Source organism: Ochotona princeps, chromosome 2, assembly GCF_030435755.1.
Source record: "Ochotona princeps isolate mOchPri1 chromosome 2, mOchPri1.hap1, whole genome shotgun sequence".
Lineage (NCBI taxonomy): Eukaryota > Metazoa > Chordata > Mammalia > Lagomorpha > Ochotonidae > Ochotona > Ochotona princeps.
Window position 1 is genome coordinate 109,377,582 of NC_080833.1, and position 21,255 is coordinate 109,398,836.

Sequence of the window (21,255 nt, forward strand, 5' to 3'; positions counted from 1 at the left end):
TGAACAGTTCGGTACAGAGAATTAACTGTTTAGCATCATCATATAACAGACTGTCACCCTCTCATAGAGTGAAAGCTGTGGCTGGGATCCCGTATGGGGGCCAGTTCTAATCTGGTTGAACCCGCTTTCCATCCAGTTTGTGACTTGGGAAAGCAATCAAGAACAACCCAAAACCTTGGGACCGGCACCCACATGGGAGACCCAGATGAGGAATTCCTGGCTCCTGGCTTCAGATTGGCGCAGCTCCAGCCATTGCAGACACTTGGGGAGTGAATCAATGAACAAAAGATCTTTCTCTCTGTCTTTCCTCCTCTCTGTATATCTGACTGCAATAAGAATAAGTAAATCTTACAAAAAAGAAAGATTAGAGCAGGATATCTGACTTTGCAATAAAAATAAATTAATGTTTAAAAAAAAAATTAGAGCAGGACTCCAACCCAGCCAGTATAATACAGAATGTGGTTCCTGAAGTAGCATCTTAATCTAATACCTATGCTAGGTTTTGAAAGACACTATAAAGGTACCATAATAACTTTGAATTGCATATTAATTTATAACTTCTCCTAGAGGAAAATCTTTTAGGATTTATCAATATTTATTGGAAAGACAGATTTACAGAGAGGAGAGGCAAGAGAGAAAGATCTCCCATCCACCAGGTCACTCTCCAAATGGCTGTAAGAGCACCAGCTGAACAATCCGAAGCCAGGAGCCAGGAGTTCCTTTTGAGTCTCCCATGCGGGTGCAGGATCCAAAGGTACTGGGCTAACCTGTGTTGCTTTTCTGGGCCATAAGCAGGAAACTGGATCATAAGTGGAGCAGCTGGAACATGAACCTGTTTCCATAAGGGATGCTGCACTTAGAGGTGGAGGATGAGTCAACCGAGCCACTGCAGTGGCCCCTAAAAGTCAAGATTATTTGAGATGACTGCCTATTAACAGCTAAATGTAAATTTCACTAATAAAACACTCATAACTTAGGAGATGGATACAGAGGGCAATAACTGATAGTTTTCTTAGTAATAAATCAATGAAAAATATCCTCAGGGCAAAACAAAGTGGTATTGCTTACATGTTGATTACTTGAATGACTGTGATGTATCTCTAAAATATAACTGTACCTCTTTCAATGACTTCTTTTTAAACTTATATTCTTACCCTCATGACTTAATACTTTGTTTAATCCTTTTATAATGACTGTAAAAAGCAAGTCTATATCTTTCTACATTTGTAAACAATATAATTTTTCATATAGTATAGTGTAATGATCTTTTACTCAGTAGAAACCATGGCTAAGTGTCCTTGTGAGAATGTTTATTCTACGAGGCCTCTGCTTTCCAAAAATCCTGAACTACAGAGTTGTTGTGATACAGGAGTTTTCTTCACTCTGGCATTTTTTTTTCATATGTAGTTTTTTCTGACCAGAATATCATCCTATACCTCACAAAAAAACTATTAAATCCCCAAATCTAATTTAGTCATATTCTATAAACAATTCCTATTTGATGACATAGTTATCTCTTTGGGGGTTTAAAAATTTCCAATAAGGACTGCCAAAGCAATATGAAGTTCTTCAAAGTAAGGATTTTATTCATTTCACTATTTTTTTCGAACACAGTATTCAATCAATGACATACGCAGCAGAACAGCTGCATATAAGTTACACAGTTATTCTTAACCAAAAAGGCACTGGGGCGGGTGTTTGGCCTGAAGGTTTCGATGCCTGTATTTTGTGCTTGGGTTAATTTCTGTCTTCATTCCAGGTTTATGGTAATGCACACCCTGGAAGGCAGCCGTGTTGGCTCTAGTACTTTGGGTCCTGGTACCTACATTGGGGCCTGGACTGAATTCCTGGCTTCCTGATTCATTCTGGCTCAGCCCTGGCTGTTATGAGCATTTGGGGACTGAGCCAGTACACAAGAGCTCTGTCTTTCAAACAAAAACAAAATAAATGAGGTATTATTAGAATCCAAACTACATGAGAGAACAGCTGTTCGTCAAAGTACAAGGAGCCCAGCCATTCTCATGGCCCTGATGGGATTCCTCGTTCAGCCCTGGCTGTTGTGGGGTGCAAGCTCTCTCTTTTACCTTGTGTACTGTTTAATCTTTCTGCCTTTCAGGTAAACCAATGTATCTTTAAAAAAGTAATCTCAATGATGAGATTGTATCTAGAAAGGCAGAGAAGATAATCAGTCATCTTCAACATAACACAGTATAACAGGTAGAGTGAACATTGAGGTGTTTGAGATGAGTTTGATATTTGTGCACATTGCATTTATACTACTTTTGATTACCAAGTTTTTTCAAGCATTAAAAAGCAGGATTAGCAAGCAGCTGGTAGGTAGCACTACTTACTCTGTGGTTTTGTAAACATCAGAATACAGCCCTGCTTTCTGATATTTCTTCTTTGGGGCACGTGGGGCCTTCTTTTCCCTTGGGATGAGACAGAGAACAGGCTGCAAGGTACTTTCAGGTTCGGGAGGTTTGGCTGGGGTGTCAGAAGGACTGGGAATTTCAACTGGAGCTTCAGTAAAGCTAAAAACAGAAGTTTAAAGATAACTGTATTGAAATTTTTTTTTCCTGAAAATAGTTGTCTAGAAAACATCACAACAATTAAAGGGATATGAGGACTTCCTCATCTACCCAACCTGGAATAACTGATACCAGACTTATCTTTCTGACAAAAGCTAACCGAGATGGTAACCTACTAGAAACCTAGAAAAAATAAACAAACAATTACAATTATTATCAAATGTGGGACAACAGTGCAGTATTGTTTTCGGAGATCTCCCGTTTCTCTGCTTGTCCTGTGGAAGGTCTGGACGTGTCACACCGTGTCCTCGGGGGAATTCCGTGACAATGGTCTTGACCTACCAAGATCTCAACCTGGCCTATTCACTGGTCATAGAAGTGAGATCAGTGGGCTGCACCCAGTCTCTCTTCTCTGTCCTTGGAAGGGGGGTATTGGGACTTCTAGGATAAGCAACTCTGAGAAGTCAGGTGTGGTCCATGTTACCTGCCAGCTTACACATTGTACGTGACCCACAGCCTGCCTGCCTGTGACCTGCGGCATATCTGCCAGCCATGTGTGTTGTATGTGACCTACTACATGATTAGAGGGTCCAGAGAGAGCTCATGCCCTCTAGTCAATTAGTATTGTTGCTGGGTGGGAGAACTGTCGACAGACGCCCTTCTACCTTCCCCTTTCTTAGTCTGTGTAAGTTTGTGTTTGCTTTACAATAAATAGACATACTCGACCAAACTCTCTCTGGTAGTTCTTGTTGCTGCTGAACACCATTGTATCACTCTCTTAGTGGTTTCAGGGGCCCGTTGGTCAGGAAACCCTGAAAATTCGGATCTTTAAGAAAACTAAAAAAAAAAAAAAAAGTCATACACCAGTCTTGCCTAATAATGATGATGGTGAACAAGTGGAAATAAGCAGAGAATGGCTAAACTGTTGCAGAAAAAAGAGATCAGAGGACCAGAGTACAAAGAGGCAAGAATTCATGGAACAGGGTATCAGAAGCTATGAAGATTAAACTAGAAATCTGTAAGTTTCTTTCACCAATATTACAAAAGTTAATTTGTGCATTTAAAATTCTATTTGGTTGAACAAAGAATTGTTAGAGAACTTGAAGAAGAATGATTCCTGGAGCTTACAGGAATAAAGAATAACCAGATTCCATCAAGCAGGGTAAAAAGTATTAAACAAATTGGAGGCATTCAACAGATTCCAGAAAGTTAAACTTACTTTTGTAAAACCTATTTATCCCTGGAACCAAGGGCAGACCCAACTAAGCTTAACAACAAAGCTTTAAAAAATACAAATAAGTTAAAATAAAGCTAATTACAAGGAAACAAACAATAAACAGATGAGTTGTGATAAGTACAATGTCTTGTATCAAAAAAAAAAAAAGTCTTTTTCTACACATGCCAAATTGCAGGAAACTGTGACCCAACAGAAAAATTCTTCAATAGAAAACCTTCGAAAACCAAAAAGATAGCAAACATAGTTAGAGTTAGAAAAATATGAAGGAGAAAAATAAAAGATAAAAAAGGGAACACTTGAAATAAAGGATGTATGAAATAAAAAAAACTTACTACAGAATGTTCCAAAGGAAAACATACAAGAAGGAGATCAGTAAACTTGAGACAAGACAGAAACCACTGAAGCTAATACACAGAGCTTAAGTTAAAGAGGAAAATGATAGAATCAATGATCAAAATTCTGGTGAGATAAAGATGATCACTAAATATCCACAAAGTAACACATACGCAACATATGCTGCAACTCCCAAATGGCCTGGGAAAGGCAACAGATGAGTCCAAGTGCATGTGGGCCTTGTGCCCTTGCTGGAGACTTGGGAGAAGCAACTAACTGTGGAACCACACAGGCCTGACTGGTGAGGATATCTGGGGAATCAATCAATAGATGGATGATCTCTCTCTCTGTAACTCCTTTAAACAAGTAAGTAAATAAATAAATACCTTAAAGGTTTAAAGAAAGTATAAACACTATAAACTAAAAAAACAAAACAAAACAAAACAAAACAAACCAGAGCCTGGTGTAATGGGTCAGTGGCTAAATCCTCTCCTTGCATGTGGTGGGATCCCACATAGGTGCTGGTTTTTGTCCCAGCAATTTCACTTTCCATCAAGTTCCCTGCTTGCAGTCTGGGAAAGCAGTAGAGGATGTCGAGGGCTTCAGGACCATGTACCCGTATGGGAGACTTGGAGGAAGCTCCTGGATTCTGGCTGTGGATTGGCTAAGCTCTGGCTGTTGCAGCTGCTTAGGGAGTGAACCAGTGGATGAAGGATTTTTTTCAGTCACCTTCTCTCTGTAAATCCACCTTTCCAATATATATATATATATTTGAAACAAAACCAAAAACAAAACCTCAGGCCCAGTGTGGTGGATCCCATATGGATGCTGGTTCATGTCCTGGAGACTCTACTTCCCACCCAGCTCCCTGCTTGTGGCCTAGGAAGGCAGTAGAGGATGGCTCAAAGCCTTGGGACCCTGTCCTCACATGGAAGACCCGGAAGAGGCTCTGGGTTCCTGGATTCAGCTCACTTCAGCTTCAGCTGCTGCGGCCATTTGGGCAGTGAATCAATGGACAGAAGATCTTTTTCTGTCTCTTCTCTGTATATCTGACTTTTCAATAAAAATATATAAATCTTTAAAACCTCAAATAAATAAAACACAGTACAGCCCAATAAACTTACTAATACCCAGGAACAAAACAAAATAGTCAGAGAAAACATAAAGAAGGCTATATATTTCAAGACTTAGTGTATAGGTAGCCATAAAGATAATTTAGTACCAGCAAATTAGAAAGACATGTAGACCATGGAACAGAATAGAGTCCAGAAATAGACCCTTAGAAATATGATCATGAGTTGTTATTTTTTTTACAAAGATTTATTTATTTGAAAGGCAGAGTTACAGAAAAGGAAACACATACACACACAGAGAGAAATCTTCCACCTGCTGGTTTATGCCCCAAATGGCTGTAATGGCCAAGCCTAGGACAGGCCTGAGTCTGGAACTCCATCCAGGTTTCCCATGATTAGGGCCCCAAGCACCTGGGCCATTTTCTACTGCCTTCCAAGTCACACCAACAAGGAGTTGGACCAGTAGTAGAGTATCTAGAGCTTGAACCAGAACATCATTGTTGTAGGCGGTGATATAATCTGCTGAACCAAAACATCATCCATGACAATGATTTTAAAAATACTGTGGTATAATGTACATACAATATTTACATTTTAAACATTTTAAAGATTTTTTGTATTTTATTATTTATTTGTTTTTAAAATTTTTTCTTTTAGATTTATTTTTTTAAAAGATTTATTTATTTTTTATTACAAAGTCAGATATACAGAGAGGAGAGACAGAGGGGAAGATCTTCTGTCCGATGATTCACTCCCCAGAGTGAGCGCAACGGCTGGTGCTATGCCAATTCGAAGCTGGGAACCAGGAACTTCTTCCGGGTCTCCCACGCGGGTGCAGGGTCCCAAAGCTTTGGGCCGTCCTCGACTGCTTTCGCAGGTCACAAGCAGGGAGCTGGATGGGAAGTGGAGCTGCCAGGATTAGAACTGGCGCCCACATGGGATACTGGGGCGTTCAAGGCAAGGACTTTAGCTGCTAGGCCACGTCGCCAGGCCCTAGATTTATTTTTTTATTGCAAAGTCAGATATACAGAGAGGAGAAGAAACAGAGAGGAAGATCTGTCCAATGATTCACTCACCAAGTGACTGCAATGGCCGGAGCTGAGCCGATCCGAAGCCAGGAGCCAGGAACTTCCTCCAGGTCTCCCACGTGGGTGCAGGGCCCCAAGACTTTGGGCTGTCCTTGACTGCTTTCCCAGGCCACAAGCAGGGAGCTGGATGGGAAGTGGGGCAGCCTGGTTTAGAACTGATGCCCATATGGGATCCTCGCGTGTGCATGGCAAAAACTTCAGCCGCTAGGCCACTACGCTGGGCCCCATTTCAAACAATTTTAAAGGTACAATTCAGTGGAATAGTACATTCAAATTGTTCTGTAACCATCAAACACTATTTTTAAAGTTTTTTTTTATCATCCCAGGCAGAAACATTTAATTTATAAAGAAAAACTACTGTGGGGTTGATTTGACAGTAGCTTAAGCCACCCCTACTATACTGGCATCCCATATGGCTGACAGTTCAAGTCCTTGCTGCTCCACTTACGGTCCAGTTCAATGTTTACGTGTCTGAAGAAGCAGCAGAAAATGGTCCAAATCCTTGGGCCCCTGCACTAACATGAGAGATGGATCATCAGGGTCCTGGCTTTGGCCTGATTCAGCCCTGGTCAGTGTCTTTTGAGGAATGAGCAAATGAATAATCTCTTTCTCTCTCTCTATAACTGCTGTTCAGATAAATCAATCTTGAAAAAACAAACAAACCCAAACCTATGAACCTTCTCATTCTACTTTCACCAACCCATGATAAACACTGTCTGTGTTCAACCTACATAAATTTGCTGTTTGAGTTTCCTCAAAGTGGAACCCGACAATTACATCTCACTTATGTCACTGGTGTCTTTAGGGTTGACATACAGTGTCAGAATTTGGCTGTGACACTTTAGGCTGGATTGTTATTTCCTTTCTTCGATTGAACTGCTAAGTACCTTACATAACTGAGAATGCCACGTTCCATGAAAAAAATCTAACGGTTTATTTTTTAAGATTTATTTTTATTTTATTACAAAGTCAGATATACAGAGAGGAGGAGAGACAGAGAGGAAGATCTTGCGTCCGATGTTTCACTCCCCAAGTGAGCCACAACGCTGGTGCTATGCCAATTCGAAGCCGGGAACCAGGAACCTCCTCCAGGTCTCCCACGCGAGTGCAGGGTCCCAAGGCATTGGGCCGTCCTCAGCTGCTTTCCCAGGCCACAAGCAGGGAGCTGGATGGGCAGTGGAGCTGCCGGGATTAGAACCGGCACCCATATGGGATCCTGGGGCATTCACGGTGAGGACTTTAGCCGCTAGGCCACGCCGCCGGGCCCACTAACAGCTTTAAAACTGAATTTTGCCAGGAAAGAAAAAGCTTAAAAGATGTTTTTTTTCTGACATGTGCACCCACACACACCCAGTAATCGGTTTTAAGTTCTGTTTTTGTGCTTTATAAAATAAACAGATATGTTGGAGTCCGGTGGCGTGGTCTAGTAACTAAAGTCCTCGCCTTCAAAGCACCAGAATCCCACATGGCAGGCGCTGGTTCTAATCCCGGCAGCTCCATTTCTCATCTCTTCCCTGCTTGTGGCCTGGGAGGGTAGTGGAGGACGGCCCAAAGTTTTGGGACCCTGTACCCACGTGGGAGACCTGGAAGAGGTTCCTGGTTCCTGGCTTCGGATCGGCGTAGCACCGACCGTTGTGCTCACTTGGGGAGTGAATCATCATACAGAAGATCTTCCCCTCTGTCTCTTCTCCTCTCTGTATATCTGACTTTGTAATAAAAAATAAATTAAAAAACTTTTTGTTTTGATTCACCTATTTCCTCCTGTTACTTTGGGATCGCTTCAAATTTAATTTAATTTTTTATTTTATTGGAAAGTTAGATTTACAGAGACAGAGAACACGCAAGCAGGCTAGTCCGAGGGCGTGGCGGAGGCGGCCCATTCCAGCTGTCTCCCTGCAGGCCGAGGGCTGCAGTGGCTGCGTGCCAGGTGAGGAGGTGCAGTTATGGGCCAGGCCTTTGGGCTTGGTCGTGGCCGTTTTGGCGAGTGCTACGTGCAGCAGGGAGGAGGAGGAGGAGTGGCTGGAGCACGAGCACTTCTGGAAGATCATCAATGCTTTCTGCTACTACAGCATCAGTATGCATGAGCGAGTACACCCAACAGACAGACAGTTTCGATCGCTTCCAGCTAATCAACATCAACAGAAACTACTTCCTCAGTTTCTTCTTCACTCGGAGAAGATACAAAAATGTATTGATCATAACCAAGAAATGCTGCTGACCATTGTGAACAATTGCGTACATGTTTAAAAATAAGGAATGTGGAGAAGATGGCAGTGGGAAGATCACGTTGGCATCCGTGTTTGACATTGACAAGTTAAAGTTCACACTGAGACAATTTGTGAGGGACTGGAGTGAGACGGGGAAGGCCGAAAGAGAGGCCTGTTAGCAGCCAATCATTACAGAGATTCTAAAAAGCTTCCCAAAAGAGAGATGATATCTTTTTAAAGTGAATATTCTGGTACCTGGTGCTGGACTGGGAAGACTGGCCTGGAAGATAGAGATGCTTGGTTATGCTTGTCAAGGAAATGAGGAGTTTTTATGTTCTTTTCTTTCAACTTTGTACTCAGAAAATTTCATTCTCCTGAGATGCTACGTTTAATAGCATCACAGGTCAGTCAGGTGCATTCAAATAACTGAGAAGTCAAGTCTTTCAGCCAGACTGAACTGAACACTTTCTGAGTGCATACGCATTTTGGGTCACACAGGAGATCTCAATGTTACATGTGAGGTGCAGATGCTTCTGTAAAGGTAGTGCTAGGGTCCTGAGGAGACACAAGTAACACCTGCCCATCTGAAATGGATGACATCAAAGCCAACAAGTGCAGTTTGTCAGTATAATGTTTACACTAATGTCTTTAGATTATCTGGATTATGAAAATAAGTACTTTTTGTTAAAACAATTATATACTAGTGAAACTGTCATAATGGTATTAATGTAGGAAAATATTGAATATGAAATTCAGGGTCAAATTAGTACCCATGGTCTGCCTTCAATATTGTAAGCAGCAGCCATTGGTGTAATTTCAGATTAACATCGTTTTGTTCCTGTGGTCGGTGGAGCCTAAACAGTGGATGCTGCTTTCAATTTCTACTTCTAACAGATCTTCATCGAAGGGAGTTTTCCTTTAGTTACTGCTCTTTTTTTTTTTTTAAAAAGATTTTTATTGTTATTGGAAAGCCGGATATACAGAGAGGAGGAGAGACAGAGAGGAAGATCTTCCATCTGATGTTTCACTCCCCAAGTGAGCCGCAACGGGCCGGTACACGCCAATCCGATGCTGGGAACCTGGAACCTCTTCCGGGTCTCCCACGCGGGTGCAGGGTCCCAAAGCTTTGGGCCGTCCTCGACTGCTTTCCCAGGCCACAAGCCGGGAGCTGGATGGGAAGCGGAGCTGCCGGGATTAGAACCGGCGCCCATATGGGATCCCGGGGCTTTCAAGGCGAGGACTTTAGCCGCTAGGCCATGCCGCCGGGCCCTAGTTACTGCCCTTTAATGTTCACTGTTCTGTTTCCAATAGCTTTAAAATAGAGATGACTGATATTTGAACCTTTTCTTGGAGGAAACAACTCTGAATATTTTCACAGATTATTGTGATTGCTTTAAAGAACCTCTTTGGCAATTTGGTTTAGATGGACTTAAAGTACTTGTAGCATAGATGTCACGTTTTAATAGGGACACTGATTTGTGAGTCTTTAGACCTTTGTTGTCACTTAGGTGAGGCAGTTACTGTTGGAGGTGACATCTTCACTAGCCTACAGTAAGGGTGGTTTTGTGATCACTACTCCCAGCATGTGCAAGAGGGATCCTTGGAGTAACTCTGATTTGTGAAATTAGGCAAGATTGTAAGCTAAATACAATTTTTCACTACGTGTCCCTCAGTACTTGGCAGATGTTCATTTGATGTGAATTCTCCTTATCTACATGAATTAACTTGAAATTAATTGCAAGGGGAAATCTTTTATTTATTTATTATTTTTAATTCATTAATTACATTGTATTATGTGACACAGTTTCATAGGTACTTGGATTCTCCCCACCCCTCCCCAAACCTTCCCACCATGGTGGATTCCTCCACCTTCTGGCATAACCACAGTTCAAGTTCAGTTGAGATTCCCCCATTGCAAGCATATGTTTGGTATATGCAAGAGGAAATCTTAAAAAAAAAAAAAAAAAAAAAAACCTTTTCCCAGGCTTGAGGCGTTGCCATGGCAGCCGAGTGGACATGAACACACCTGCTGGGGACTCTGCTGAGGCCGCCTCCTCTGGACCGCCTGAGGGGCGGCTCCTGGGTGGGAGGTGGCTCTGCAAAAGCGGGGGCCAGGGGTGCGGGGAGGCTGGGTGAGGGCCTGGCCCAGGGAGCGGCCCGTGTCCTGCAGGAAGCGCTGAGCTGGAGGAGCAAGGACACTGGATCCAGCCCTAGTACCTGACGAAGCCCCGGAGAAGGAGGACAGCCTGCCTGCCCGTGGGGCCGCTGCTGCAGTGCAGGTGCAGGCAGCAAGTTTCTGAGGGTGGAAGGACGTGGCTTCACTTCTTTAGCAAAGACAATTAACAGCATCTGCTCGAAAGCCTTAAACCCCCCAAATCCAAAGGAGCAAACACACGACTGAGAGGAGCTCAAAGCTGAGAAGAAACCTGGATTTTGGGGAAATTTGGTTTTGAAGCAGAACACACAGCCCAGGAAACCGGACAAGATGGAAAGCTGGGAGCCTCCGAGATTGGCTGAGGGAGATGCAGCCGTGGACTCAGGGGACATGGCCAGCAGCTGCCTGCCTTGGCCGGAGTGGGAGGATGTCCCCCAGGGCTCCTCTAAGTACACCAGCCTGGCCAGCTCGGTAGGCAGCTCCCCATGGAGCCTCAGGGCTGCAGGCAAGCTGGTCAGCATCCATGGGCAGAGCAGAGGGCACCTGTGTGATGGCTGGCACTGCTTTCCCAGGTCACAAGTAGGAAGGTGGAAGGGAAATGGAGCAGCTGGGACATAAACCAGTGATTCATATGGGATCCTAGATGTGCAAGGTGAAAATTTAGTCACCAGGCTACTGGGCTGGGCCAAGGGATAGTTTTAATTTTAAAACTTTTTGTTACATTTTTTGGATACAAGTAACATTTAAGTATATTTCAGGGAGTCTTTGTATTTTTGTCATGTTGTAGCTTAGTACACCTCAATTCTTTATTTAATCTAGTTTATCTATTTTTGATATTTAAGGTAGTTTATCTATTTTTGACTATTGCTACATCTTATTTATGAAATTATTATGACAAGATTATGAATTTATTCTCTTTCCATATTATCCTATAAAAGTTTACATTTTTGGCCAGCACAGTGGCATAGCAACATAATCCTCTGCTTGAGGCACCAGCATCCCATATCAGGTCATGTCCTGGCTGCTCCACTCTTGATTCAGTTTCTTGTTTATGCCCAGTGAAGGCTCCTGCACCCATGTGCAGATTTCCCCAACTCCAGCCATCGCAGACACTGGGGGAGTACACCAGTGGATGGGAAGCTCACGCTCTCTTTCTTTCTCTGTTTTTCCAATAAAAATGCACCTTTTAAAAAAGCTTATATTTTGCTTTTCAATTGATATGCTTAATCAATTGAGGTTAATTTCATTTCTATTTTCGTACAATATCAGCTTTTGAGGGAGAATTCACTTAGATTGTCTTTTTTTATTGCTATGCCAGTATCTCATAGCAAGCATCCATACATGTATGTGTCTATTTCTCTTTAAGTTCCAGCTTAAAATATCAGATTGAAATTAAGATACAGATAACTCAATTGTTTTATCTAACAATTTCATTGCTGGGTACATATTACAGAGAAGTTAGTGTTCATATCCATCCATAAGTGGAAAATACTAAGATTAGTTTTTGGCAGTAGCCTCAAAATGGAATTAAACTAAGGGCAAAATAGAAAAAAATTAACTGCATGGAGATGCATATATAAAAATGTAAAGTTACCTTAAAGGTCAGGAGATGAAAATAGAGGTAAGGAATGAACTTATGACTTGGAATGACTTAGGATGCTAGCAATGTTTTATAGATCCACCTGCCGTGTAATTTAGAAAGCTGTGACATTTATAAAAAACTGAACAGCTCACACAGTTCATGTTCATGTGCTACCACCCTAAGCCTTAAAGTGCATATTCTCTAAAACATTTCAATGAGGCTGGGGCATTTCTCTTCACATTGTAGTAGAACTCTTCTTAAAATTCTGGGATAGAAGCTTTCTTTGTGACAAAATCTCAAATTACTGAGTAAACTTATGCATTGGGAGGGCTCAGGTTACTTTTTCTTTTTCTTTCTTTGTTTTTCTTTAAGATTTATTTATTTTTATTAGAAGGTCAAATATACAGAGAGGAGAGACAGAAAAGAATATCTTCCATCCGTTGATGATTCACTCCCCAAGCGACTGCAATGGCTGGAGATAAGCTGATCCAAAGCCAGGAGCCAGAAGCCTCATCTGGGTCTCCCAAGTGGGTGCAGGGTCCCAAGGCTTTGGGCCACCCTCGACTGCATTTCTAGGCCACAAGCTGGGAACTGGATGGGAATGGGCCTGCTGGGGTTAGAAGTGACGATCATATGGGATTCCTACGGATGCAAGCCAAGGACTTTAGCTATTAGGCTACTGTGATGGGTACTTTTTCTCTTAAAGACATATTTTTATTTACCTGAGAATTAGAGAGAAAGTAATTTCATCAGCAGATTCATTTCCCAAATGACCACAGCAGCTGGGGCTTAAGCAAGAAGCCAGGAGCTAGAAACTTCATCTGGGTCCCCAACTGAATGCAGCGTCCAAACACTTGGCCATTTTCACTGCCTTTCTGGCTCATTAGAAGGGAGCTGCATAAGCAGTGGAGAAAAAAGGATATGAACCAGGGTCCATATAGCATGGCCAGTGGACAGATAGATTCATTGGCTGTACCACAATGGGGGTTCCTCAAGCTATTTATTTTTAGTAGATTTTGCTAGGATTATCTTTCTCTAGGAATACATCTATTTAAACTGAATTTTCCCAATTGTCACTTGTAAAGTTCTGATGGTAATCGACTTCTAATCTGTATTTGCTAATTTTGCTTAATTATTCCCTTTCCAGTTCCTTACTGATCAGTCTTATCAGAAGCTAGCAAACTGTCAGGTTTTCACAGCAGTAACTTCAGTCTTCAATAATTACTGCACATTTGCTTCATTTGTACTGTTATGTTTTACTTCCTTGCTTTACAGTTTCAGGGCTTCTTTCTCCTTCTAATTTCTTAACTGATGTGTTAAAAATTATCTTGTTTCAAATAATTGAAGCATTTGATTTATGCATTTCCCTCTAGTTACTACTTCAATACTTCAAGTATTTTATTCAGTATACATACTTATAATATTTGTATTACGTATGTATTCTATGGAAACACAGATTTACAGAGAGAACAGACAGCAAGATATTTTATTCACTGGTTCATTCCCCAAATGGCTGCAATGGCCAGAGCTGAGCTGATCGAAAACCAGGAGCCAGGAGCTTCTTTCAGGTCTCCCATGTGGCTTCAGGGTCCCCAGGCTTTGGGCCATCGTCTACTGCTTTCCTGGGCCATAAGCAAGGTAGTGGATTGGAAGTAGAGTAGCTGGCCCATATGTGATGACAGCATTTGCAAACTATGTGGGCAAGGAAGATCAGCCAATTGACAATCACACCAGCCCCGAGTATTATAATTTTTATACTAGCAATTTAAAAATATTTTTAAAATCTGTATTTTATACTTTTTTTCTTTAATTAAAAAAAAGCATTTAGAGGCTGGCACTGCATTGTGGTGTAATGGGCTTCTTCCACTTTGTTTCTTTTTAATTTTTAAAATTGATTTATTTTTATTGGAAAGTCAGATATACAGAGGAGAGACAGAGAGGAAGATCTTCTGTCCATTGATTCACGCTCCAAGCGGTTGCAGTGGCTGGAGATGAGCTGATCTGAAGCCAGGAGCCAGGAGCCTCTTACAGGTCTCCCACATGGGTGCAGGGTCCCAAGGCTCTGGGATATCCTCTACTGCTCTCCCAGGCCACAAGCAGGGAGCTGGATGGGACGTGAGGCTGCCAGGATTAGAACTGATGCCTACATGGGATCGCAGCGTGTGCAAGGCAAAGACTTTAGCTACTAGGCTACTGTGCCAGGCTCTACTCCAGTTTCAATCCAGCTTCACGTTAATATCCATGGCAAAGCAGTAGAGAACAGCCAAAGTAGTTGGGCCCCAGCACCTAGGTGGGAGACCTGGAAAAAGTCCTTGGCTCCTGGTTTTGGCTTTGCCTAACCCCAACTGTTGTGGCATTGGGGGGAGTAAATGATCTTCAAATAAATATGAAAAGTAAAAAAAGAAAAAAAAGATAGATTTCAAATTAAATTAGACAATAACACACTTTGCCTCAGGTAAATAAATTAACGCTGTGTATTGGTGACACAATCTCTTAAATTACATTTACAGGAAAGGTTAACTACAAAAACAAATGAATAATATACTAGCACTTATATAAAACAACAGGTTTCAATGTGCACATATTTGCAAAAATATACTAAAAGGCATGAGAGGAAATAATTTACAAATGAGTCTTATCCATGAAGAGAAAACTCAGGAGAGGAACTGAAAATAGAAACAGTCTGACATCTGAATCAGTTTCACTGAATTTCGTGTAACAAGCATGAATTACTCTTGACATTTTTAGAAATCCAACATATTCTCTATAAAAAGCGAAAAGTGAGAATTTCTACGTCGATGCAGCCTTACAGGCACAGGAAAAACACTTTCCACCAAGATTCACCAAGGCAGAAGACAACATGAGCAAGAATGAGCATGCTATATGGAGCAAAACAAAAGTCACTGACTGGTCTGTAAATTCATTTAAAAATAAAAGGGGTGGGCCTGGCACGGTGGCCTAGCAGCTAAAGTCCTCACCTTGAACGTACTGGCATCCCATATGGGCACTGGTTCTAATCCAGGTAGCTCCACTTCCCATTCAGCTTCCTCTCTGTCTCTCCTCCTCTCTGTATATATGATTTTGTAATAATAATAAAAAAAAAAAAACCTAAAAAAAAAAAAAAAAAGAGAGATCCTTCAACACAGGATCTAATGTCATCAGAAAAACGGCTAGGAGCCCTGAGCAGTCCTCAGAAACAGAACAGTAAGCTTCCTTTGGGATTCGGCAGAGGAGCTTTCTCTAGTCCTAACTTAGTTCCAACTTTGGCTCCCCACCCTCTGTTGCAATGACCATCAAGATCACCATCAAGCCCCTGTCCCCGCCCCAAAATTAGATCAGATAAACAGAGACTAATAAGGAAAGCTTAAAACAGACAGGAAACAGTCAGCTTGGACTCTCATATACCTTACTAGGTAGGACACAAAGATATTCCTCCTCACTAAGGTATTGAATATTTCTCTGCACGCCCCTCCTAAAACTGTTCTGCTCGTCAACTGTTAATGTTTGGCATGTTTGGGTTATAAGCCTGTTTGGACTAGCCTAAAATTCGCATAGTTCAGTAGAAATCATGCTTGAATACTTTAAGCTGCTAAATATATAAATGAAAATAGACACGAAACAGCTGAATAGTACCATATAACTATTTTAAGGTGTATAGCAGCCGGTTGTGTATAAACTATAATTGAGATGTCAATGAAGTAGTTACAGGATGTGGTTAGGAACTTGCATTTCTAACATATCGGTCACTCAATACCATGTCAATTAACTTCATGATGTTGTAAATTATTGTTGAAGTTGTTTAGTGGCTTTTCTTTGGAGGGGATGATATTCTTTCTGCCAGCCCTACTTTCAGACCAGGGATGGTTTCCCAGTGAAACAGTTGAATTTATCTGGACATTAAGATGCTGGACTCTTTGCATGGTCCATGCCCACAATACAGGAATCATGACTAGTTATGATCTGTACTACTGTAACATTGTGGAGGAATTCAATATGGGGGCGCAGGGTTCAGGGAGGGGAATTCCAGAGCCTATGAAACTGTCATAAAATGAAATAAACGTAGTTAAAAAAAAAATATATATATATATATATATAGGGCAGAAGTTTGACCCAGTGGGTAAGGCACTGCTTGGGAAGTTCATAACCTATGTTAGAATGCCTGCAATCAAGATGTAACTCTGCTTTTAATCCCAGATTCTTGCTAGAATGTACCCTGGGAGGCAGCAGGTGAAAAGTACTTAAGCCACAGGCTTCAGACTTTGCCTTGCTCAGCATGCTGTTTCAGGCATTTGGTGAAGGAATCATCACACAAAAATCCCTATATTGCCTCTGCCTTTCATATGAAATGAAAAAAATTTAAAAATATATGAAATACATTTTTATTTTAGTTTCTAGGACTAAAGCTCATTCCTCCCAAAAGGCAAAACCCGTGGCACGAGGATTTGTTTTTTGTTTTTTAATTTAAAAATATATCAAATATATAGCCATTAGGCTATTGTGATGACCCTGGCATGAGCATTTTTTTGGTAAAATATCTTATTCAAGAGAGTGACAAGAGATAAAGAGAGGGAAAGTCAAAGACAGAGAATGAAATCTTAATGACAGGAACGGCTAGAAGTGGGCCAGGCCACAAACTCCTGGGCCACTTATATTTCCCACGTGGGTGAAAAAGTTCCAGTACTTGGGTCATCTGCTGCTTTCTCAAGTGCTTTAGTAGGGTCCTGGAAAGCAAGTCGAGTAGCTAGGACTTGAACCAGTAAGGGATGGACTTGAACCAGTAAGGAATGCGGGCATCACAAGTGGCAGCTTAATCCTCTATGCTGCAGCTTGGCCCCAGCAGGAGGTTTTGCTCTGATTTCTTAGAAAATTGTATTAATTTAGGTATTTCACTTATTTGCAACTTTAATCTATTTTTTAATTTATTTTTTATTTCCAAGGCTGAGTTACATAGAGAGAGGAGAGAAAGAAAAAAATCTTTCATTTGTTGGTTTACTTTCCACCTGGCCACAATGGTCTTAGCTGGGCCAAATCTGAAACCAGGAGTCAGCAGCCAGAAGCTTGTTTTGGGTCCCCGCATGAGTACAGGAGCCCAAGGACTTGGATCCTTCTCTGTTGCTTTCCTAAGCAACTAGCAGGAAGTTAATTAGAACTGGATGTGAACATATGGCGTGCTGGTGCTATGAGGTAAAGGACTGAGTTACCATGTCAGCACCTTGAACATTATTTGATAAGAAAACCGCTTGTTCACTCTCCAAATGGCCGCAATGGCTTTGGACCATTCTCAACTGCTTTTCCAGATTAAAAGCAGAGAGCTGGATGGCAAGTGGAGCAGCTGGGACTTGAATCGGCACCCACAAGGTATCCTGGGGCACACAAGATGAGAATTTAACCACTAGGCCATGGTGTTAGGATCAATAAATTGGCACCCTGCCCCAGTTTTAAAACATATGCAAGGGCTTATTTATGAGATATGTAATCTTATGGTCTATTTGGATGTTTCAATATTATTACCACACTCTAAATTACCATAGCAAAACCAGAAAAACATTTCCATACATGTTGTGGGCTAAGGAGTTGATTAATGCTTGTGGAATGGGTGGGAACAGGAACTGGGCTTGTGGCTAAAAACACCTAGACTAATTGGACTCATCTGTATTCAATATCCTGGCTAAATTAGGACGTGAGGGGAAGGGTATATAAGGAGAGGTGAAGGAGCAATAAAGAGACTTCACAGAGACTTCTACCCTCACTGGTCTCCTGTCGGTGCTTCACCCCCAGACCCTCTCCCTGTCCACGTTACTGGCTCTGCTGGCCGGAGAAAATGGCGCCTAACATGGGGCATGGCATGAGGGACAATGTGAGGGACCCCTGGACCTAAGAAGGTAAGTTTAGAATTAAAAATTTTGCAGGGGCATAAGTGATTTCATCCCCAGACCCTCTCCCTGTCCACGTTACTGGCTCTGATGGCTGGAGCATATACATGTTAAAAATTATAAATATCAAAAGAACAACATCAACAAAGTAAAATGGGAACTCACAGAATGAGAGAAGCTTTTGCAAATTATCTAATAAATGACTAATACCTAGAACAAAAAAAACTAATAAAAACCTCAGTCAAAAACAAAGTTGGACTCGGTCTGGTAGCCTAGTGGCTAAAATCCTCGCCTTGCATGAGCCAGGATCCCATATGGTGGCTGGTTCATATCTGGGTTGTGTTATTCTCATCCAGTTTCTTGCTTGTGGCCTGGGAAATCAGTAGAGGATGGTACAAATCATTGAGACCCTGCACCTGCCTAGGAAATGAAGAAGCAGTTCCTGGCTGCTGGCTTTGGATAGGCTCAGCTCCAACCATTAGTCACTTGCGGAGTGAACCAGTGGACAGAAAATCTGTCTCTCCCTCTCTATATAAATCTGCATTTCCAATAAAAATATATAATCTTAAAGCAAACAAACTGATTAAAAAACTGGCAAAGGAAGTGAATTTCTGTGAAGATTATACCAAGAGGCTAACGAATAAATGGAAAGATACTCAATATAACTAATGCACATCAAAACTACAAAGTGATACTCCCTCACATCCACTAGGATAGGTGTTTATCAAAAAAAGATGTAAATGGCACAGTGCAGCAGAAAACAATGTGGTGGTTTCTCAAAATAGTAAAAACAGAATTAGAATGAGTCAGGAATTCCATTTCCAGGTATATCCCTAAAGGATTGAAGGCAGAGATATTTCCATGTGTTTTCAAAGGTATATGGCTTGTAATAGTAAAAGTGAACACCACCAAAGAATTCATTCATGGAACAATGGAAAAGCAACATGAGGTAAAAATGCACCATGAAGTAGATGGTAAAATTATGAAGAAGAAACTACCAAGTTGAACATTCCAGAAGACTATCTGGTAATAGGTCAAGAAGAGCACAGAGAAAAGAAGAAGTATAAAAGAAGTATAATAGTACAAAATCCCACTCACAAAACTCTCTATTGGATAAAACACAATTCCTTTGAGCTTTTAATCAATAAAGTGAGGGTTTGGAATGGGCTTCTACATTTCCTTTGCTTAATTATTAATAATTTGGAATAACTAGAAATGAAGAGTTCTTGAAAACAATAAGCTTGGGCCTGGCAGCGTGGCCTAGTGGCTAAGGTCCTCGCCTTGAACTTGCCAGGATCCCGTATGGGCGCCGGTTCTAATCCCGGCAGCTCCACTTCCTCTCTCTCTCTCCTCCTCTGTATATCTGACTTTGTAATAAAAATAAAATTAACTTAAAAAAAAGAAAAAGAAAACAATAGGCTTTACAGAGAAAGAAACAAGAGTTTGTAGGATTAATTCAGCATTACATCTATGTTACATCTATATAAAGCTATTTTCCTCCAGTATATTAGTACTTTAAATAAGAAATTACCTTTTATTATTCTCTTGCTCTTCTTCCTCTGGTAATAGTTTCTGCTTCTTCCTGGCCTGTTCATTCAATAACCAGCTTTTCCTTTTCAAACCCTTCTTATGTTCTGGGTTCAGGTTTACACTCTGAACGACAGCTTCAATTACATCTGTAACTGTATCAGGACTGAGGTGTAGTGCTGTTCCTTCTTCAGTTTCCTTCAATTCTGGGCTGACAAACTGGGCTGCCTGGAATGCCTGCATTGAAACCACAGCCTGGAGAGGACATTTCCGAGGTCGACCTGGTCTGCGCTTTACGAAGTTATTTCCTGTCCTGGCCTGCCTCTGAAGTTTTTTGGCTTTTAAAATTTTATTGACATGGTCTAAGTTTTTCTTAGTGGCCAAGATTTTGTCATAATTGCACATTTTCCGAGCCTGGCGCTGCATAGCTTCCATTACGCTTCTTTTTATATGATGAGGAGGGCAGCTGCTTGTCAATTTTTCAGAAAGGAGTGAGATGCTGTTACTGCAAGACTCAATGGGGACTGCAGGCACTAGAAGGCTGTCTGGTTTTCCCAGCACTCGCTCTTTACTGTGGCTGCACCCTGGACTAGAGGAAGGTGCCGCAGGGGCAGCTGCAATCACAGCATCAATCCTGTTATCCACGGGCAGTTGGTCTTCATTGTGTACCATTCGCTGCAAGAGGCTATCCACAGAGTCATCCCCAGAAGCAACCAATCTTGGGCTTCGGGAGGGAACTCCATTTACTAAAAAAGAACAAATAACATACAGATCAAAGACAAGAAATACTGCTCTACTTTCCATAACAAAATTAAACATCATAATGCCATATACACTTACGTTTCACAGGCAAGTTATTATTTTATGAACAGAGTATATGATAATCATAATAAAATTACACTTGGCCTGTTTCTCCAATAATGCATGAATTAAAAACAGCAACTCTCTAAGGTTCAGAAAGTTATCTATATGCAGAAGCCTGAAAGTAGACTTCTATCTCTCACCATATACACAATTATTCAAACTCAGTAAAATTGGTGAAATGGTCACCTTTCCTTTTGGTAACTGTTTATAGCACTTGCCTATACTCCTGCTGAACTAGGATCTCTTCATTTGAATTTTTTGCTTAATGCAGCATGAAGCCGTTGAAAGCAATGTGAATTAAAACTGTTATCTCAATAATTAAGAAAGAAAAGGGGGCAAGGAGAGTAAGAGTATCACTAGATTTTTAAAATTCATCTATAAATTATACTGAATTTTTCTTTGATTATCACATTAAAGAAACAGAGTACCTGTTTACTAAAAAATACTAAAAATCTTTAACACTTGAAAGTTGGAGAAAAAAATAGGTAAAAGATTTCAGGACACTGGAACGACTAAGAATCCCTAAAGCACAGGCAAAAATAAGACAAATTTGACTTATCAAACTAAAGAGCATCTTCACAACAAAGAAAATAACAGAATAAACAACCTCCACAATGTAGAAAAACAGCTTCAATGTGATAATCTGACCGGAATATAGATAATAACTAGAATATATAAAGAAATCAAACAATTCAAAAAGAAAGACCCCTCCAAATAAACTAATGTAAAAACTGGTAGCACATGTAAACAGACATTTTGTGAAGAAAAATATAAAATACACATCAGGC

General features: G+C 41.1%; 1 protein-coding gene and 1 pseudogene across 4 annotated transcripts in view; one reads left to right on the forward strand and one right to left on the reverse strand.

Moving 5' to 3' along the window:
- Positions 1 to 21,255, reverse strand: part of ASH1L (ASH1 like histone lysine methyltransferase) — a 213,223-nt gene that overhangs the window by 84,897 nt on the left and 107,071 nt on the right. For 3 of the 4 annotated variants that reach the window (XM_004589010.3, XM_058660396.1, XM_058660397.1), the window contains exons 5-6: positions 19,608 to 20,349; positions 2,352 to 2,531 (exon numbers count right to left, since the gene is read on the reverse strand). In XM_004589010.3, the coding sequence (XP_004589067.2) occupies positions 2,352 to 2,531; positions 19,608 to 20,349 (922 nt within the window). The remainder of the gene's footprint in view (positions 1 to 2,351; positions 2,532 to 19,607; positions 20,350 to 21,255) is intronic. The other variant, XM_058660398.1, reaches the window with a different exon arrangement.
- On the forward strand, positions 3,363 to 8,858 carry LOC118757492 (carnosine N-methyltransferase-like; annotated as a pseudogene).